At 33.8% G+C, this 3,706-nt stretch overlaps 1 protein-coding gene and 1 long non-coding RNA gene across 2 annotated transcripts; both read left to right on the forward strand.

The window, feature by feature from the left end:
- Window positions 1-231: 231 nt before the first annotated feature.
- LOC121209589 (uncharacterized) lies at window positions 232-1,376 on the forward strand. The gene is made up of 2 exons (XM_041080498.1): window positions 232-786; window positions 893-1,376. The coding sequence occupies exons 1-2, from the start codon at window positions 478-480 to the stop codon at window positions 1,244-1,246; spliced, it is 663 nt and encodes a 220-aa protein (XP_040936432.1). The 5' UTR covers window positions 232-477; the 3' UTR covers window positions 1,247-1,376.
- Window positions 1,377-2,263: 887 nt separating this feature from the next.
- On the forward strand, window positions 2,264-3,500 carry LOC107931659 (uncharacterized). The gene is made up of 2 exons (XR_001693281.2): window positions 2,264-2,989; window positions 3,262-3,500. It is a non-coding gene; the product is annotated as an uncharacterized lncRNA (long non-coding RNA).
- Window positions 3,501-3,706: the final 206 nt, after the last annotated feature.

A 3,706-nucleotide genomic window follows, 5' to 3' on the forward strand; every position in this document is an offset into this window, starting at 1 on the left:
AGAAAGATTGGTTGGGATGGTTGAAATGAGAAATGGTTAGGCCTATTTATAGTTGAGGTTCAGGGACTAACTTGCAAATGGCCTAAAAATTAGGGACCAAAATTGTAATTATCCCTTTCAACTTTAAACAACTTGCCAACTATTTTTTTTCTTTCGGTGCCAATTGCACCTCCCACCATTTTTGACTTTTCAACCCCTTTTTAATTTAACTTATCAACATCTGGTAGTTTGCCTTTCGGACAAGTTGGAACTATTTTGTGGCACCCTATAGCAACTCTCTTCTATGGAGGGCATAGTAAGATAAATCTATGGTGGTTCCCCTAGTTTCTGAGCACGTTCTATAAGGATACCGCTTACAGATAAACTATTTATATTGCAGGAGAATCACCGAGGAACAACTTAACATATTTCGTGTTGGCCCCGTGGTTCATACTGATCCTGGTTGTTTCCTCAACCTACACACAAAGCTTTACTTCCATGATAACAAGCTCAGACACCGAGACATCACCATGTTGGTTAGATATAAAAAATCTCAAGAAAACAAATGCCATTGTGGGTTGTGATATGAAACATTCAATTATGTTCCAGTATTTAGTGAAGGTCATTGGGTTCCAAAAAAAGAATATCAAGCACATTGCTCAATCTTCATTTGATAATTATGCAAAGGCTCTATCAACTGGAAATATAAAGGCAGCATTCATCTGGACGCCTGATGATCGCTTTTTTCTTGCAAAATACTGCAAAAGTTTCGGAAATCCAAACTGTAATCGACACAGTTCTTCCATTGTAATAAAATCATTCTCTTTCAGTTCTGGTTATGTTAATTTGTTGTTAAAGGTTTTAGGCTTGTCTTTTGACCATTTTTGGGTCTCTTATTTTACTTGCATTACAGGTATTTCAACGGGGTTCTTCGTTTGTTAATGAGATACCAGAGGCTGTGCTGGGATTCAAGCAGATGAAGGATGAAGATTTAGATATGCTATCACTTTCAGATTGTTCGAGTTCAACTGGTGATGGCACCATGAAACGAGGCATAGGACCCGGACCTTTCTCAGGTTTGTTTATTTTATCAGGCTCGGCATCTACAATTGCATTGTTAATCACGGTCTTTCGACTGTTGAGACGTGGTTGGGAGAGGTTGGTTCAAGGAATGTTGATGGGTAGAGGAATTTGGATTTGGCTGTCAGCTTTGTTTTGTCGAAACCAGAGGGGATATCAGCTCCAACTTGAGCTAGTAAGGACTTAAATAGATGAAATTTCGATTTTTTTTTTTTGTGATTATAGACTTTAATGGATACTCCTCGTTAATGCCACAAATACACAAGGCATTAAATCTATATTATTGTAGATACTTAAAATTTTCTTACATAATCAAATCTTAAAAATATATTATGTTATTCATAATTTAATACGATGAAACTCAGATGATATTTGTTAAATCTATAATATATTAAGTCTATCAAAAATAATAAATTAATATAAAAATATATTTGAATCTATTAATTTATTAATAATTTTAAATGTTATAATTTTATCTTTTAAATCAATACGAGGTAACTCGTTTATTATGATGGATTAATAGAAAAGTTATGTTAAGACTATAAGCACCAATCATCAATTAAAAATTGAATAATAATTTATTTGATAATTGAAGTTAGATAAACTTTAAAATCAATCCCTTTTAGTTTGAGATATTTCATCATGGTGGTCCCATGTGATGTCTAAATTCAACATTCTTTTGACGTGATTAAGAGAAGAGAAACGATTCAAATATAATTAGGTGAGATGCTCATTTTTCCACACAACATAGCCTTACGTAATTACTAGGAGGTTTCAAAGTAGTGGAAGTTCAAAGAGATAACTTGCAGTGGACTAAATTGTCCTACCATTAATGACCCAAAGCAAAAGGAGATTCAGTTTCAATTTTCAAGGAGAAATGGAAAGATTTTCTACTCATCAGAGAATGTAGATGCAGGAGGAAACCTTTTGGCAATGATTTTGGAATTCAACCATCCGTATGGGAACGTTACACCCATAGATATATATGCAGTAGTGTATCTAGGCGGACTGGTACATACCGGTTCCCTAAGAGAAATTTTTAAAATTTTAAATTAGTAAAAATAAAATTTTATTTTAATTCCTTCAAAATAATAATTTAATTTAATCATTTAAAAATTTAAAAATAACAAACTATTAAAATTTAATTTTAGCCCCTAAAAATATTTACTAGCTTCGCCCTGTATCGAAGTTTAGTTATGTTAGAATTGATGTATGAATCTGACTGTTGTTGATAATACTGCAGATTATGAGGCCTTCAAGAATCTGAATTCACGCAGGTTGCCAATTCTATGTACTGTCACAAGTTATGAAATTGTAGAAATTATTAGAAGTTGTGAACTGTTAGTCTGTTACAACTACTTCTGTTAGTCTGTTACAACTACTTCTGTTAAACAGTTTTCATAACTAGTTGTTCTATTTGTGTATAAATACATCATCTTGATGTTCATTCAGGTCAAGGAATAATAATTTCAGTTTAAAATTCATTTCTGTTTCTATTTTCATAGGCATTCTTTCAGAAATCAATGCGTTTACCAGGAGAGCCAAGGTGACTGTAATTTGTGCTCTGCCTGCAAGAGCTGAAGCAACAGCGGTAAATGAATCATCAAGAAGTTGCATGTCTCGTTGTATGCATGAAATTGTTTACCAAATGATTAGTGCAATCGGCTATTATCGGGAGTTAGAGCCTGGAATGCTTGTCTACGAGAAGTCTGACAAAGTGTGATTTAGATATTGTCATTTTCAACTTGAAAAGCCGCCCTCCAACGCAAAATGCAGGTGGGATCATTCAAATAGCTGCAACTTTATCGTTTTCAACATCCAAGCTAGTTCACTATTATACAGAGTTAGGCATTGCTGCAGCAGTAAGATCGATTCCCAGGCAGTTTGCTTACATAAGCCATGACGACAAGAACCACAATGATGGCAACAGGTACCATTTATGACTTGGTTCCAATACAAGATTCTATTGATCTATCGCTGAAAGAAGTTTCTCGCAACGTTAGTTTGTTCCTTATAATCCCTTTCTCTTCGCTTTACATTTAGTACTAACTCTACCATGATATACATAAGTTGTTCTTTATTCTGTTATGAGATCGAAGATTACAGTTTTGTAGATCTGAGTCTTGAAGCTTATAATAAGTAGCTATTATAAAATATCTGTTGATTGACTGAAATTTCCAAATTTTTTTTTATGTATTGAAGCATTCATATCCGCCTTACGCCAGTGCACGGAAGAAGGAAGACCATGAGCTTGTTGGAACTAAGAACAAGGATGAATGAAGGTTTGATAGAACCTTGAGTTTGAAGGCTTGTTGCTTGGTGAAGAAACAAAACAGAATTTGCTTGAAATGATAAAAAATGAAAGCAAAGAAAAGGGAGTTTTGTAATGTATTCTGATAAATTTCATTAACATTCGAATGAATGCACTAAGCCATTACATATACCAGTCCATATGCTGGTCAAAATGAGACAAACATCACCTAATCATCACCTACTACTATTAGTTACATTGAAACTTATAAAACATTGCTTGCACACAAAGCTATGCTGATTTATCAATCCATCAGCACTTAATTCCTTCAAAATTATACCAACTAAGTTCATTTTGAACTAAGTAACTAAACTAGTGCTTGAAGTAACAAAACAA

This window comes from Gossypium hirsutum, chromosome A02 (assembly GCF_007990345.1).
Source record: "Gossypium hirsutum isolate 1008001.06 chromosome A02, Gossypium_hirsutum_v2.1, whole genome shotgun sequence".
NCBI lineage: Eukaryota > Viridiplantae > Streptophyta > Magnoliopsida > Malvales > Malvaceae > Gossypium > Gossypium hirsutum.

What these genes read in the sequence shown, in the direction of transcription:
- LOC121209589 (XM_041080498.1), top strand. Translation starts at nt 478, where the DNA reads ATGATAACAAGCTCAGACACCGAGACATCACCATGTTGGTTAGATATA. An exon ending in ATCGACACAGTTCTTCCATT is followed by an intron (nt 787 to 892) that starts GTAATAAAATCA and finishes CTTGCATTACAG; the next exon opens with GTATTTCAACGGGGTTCTTC.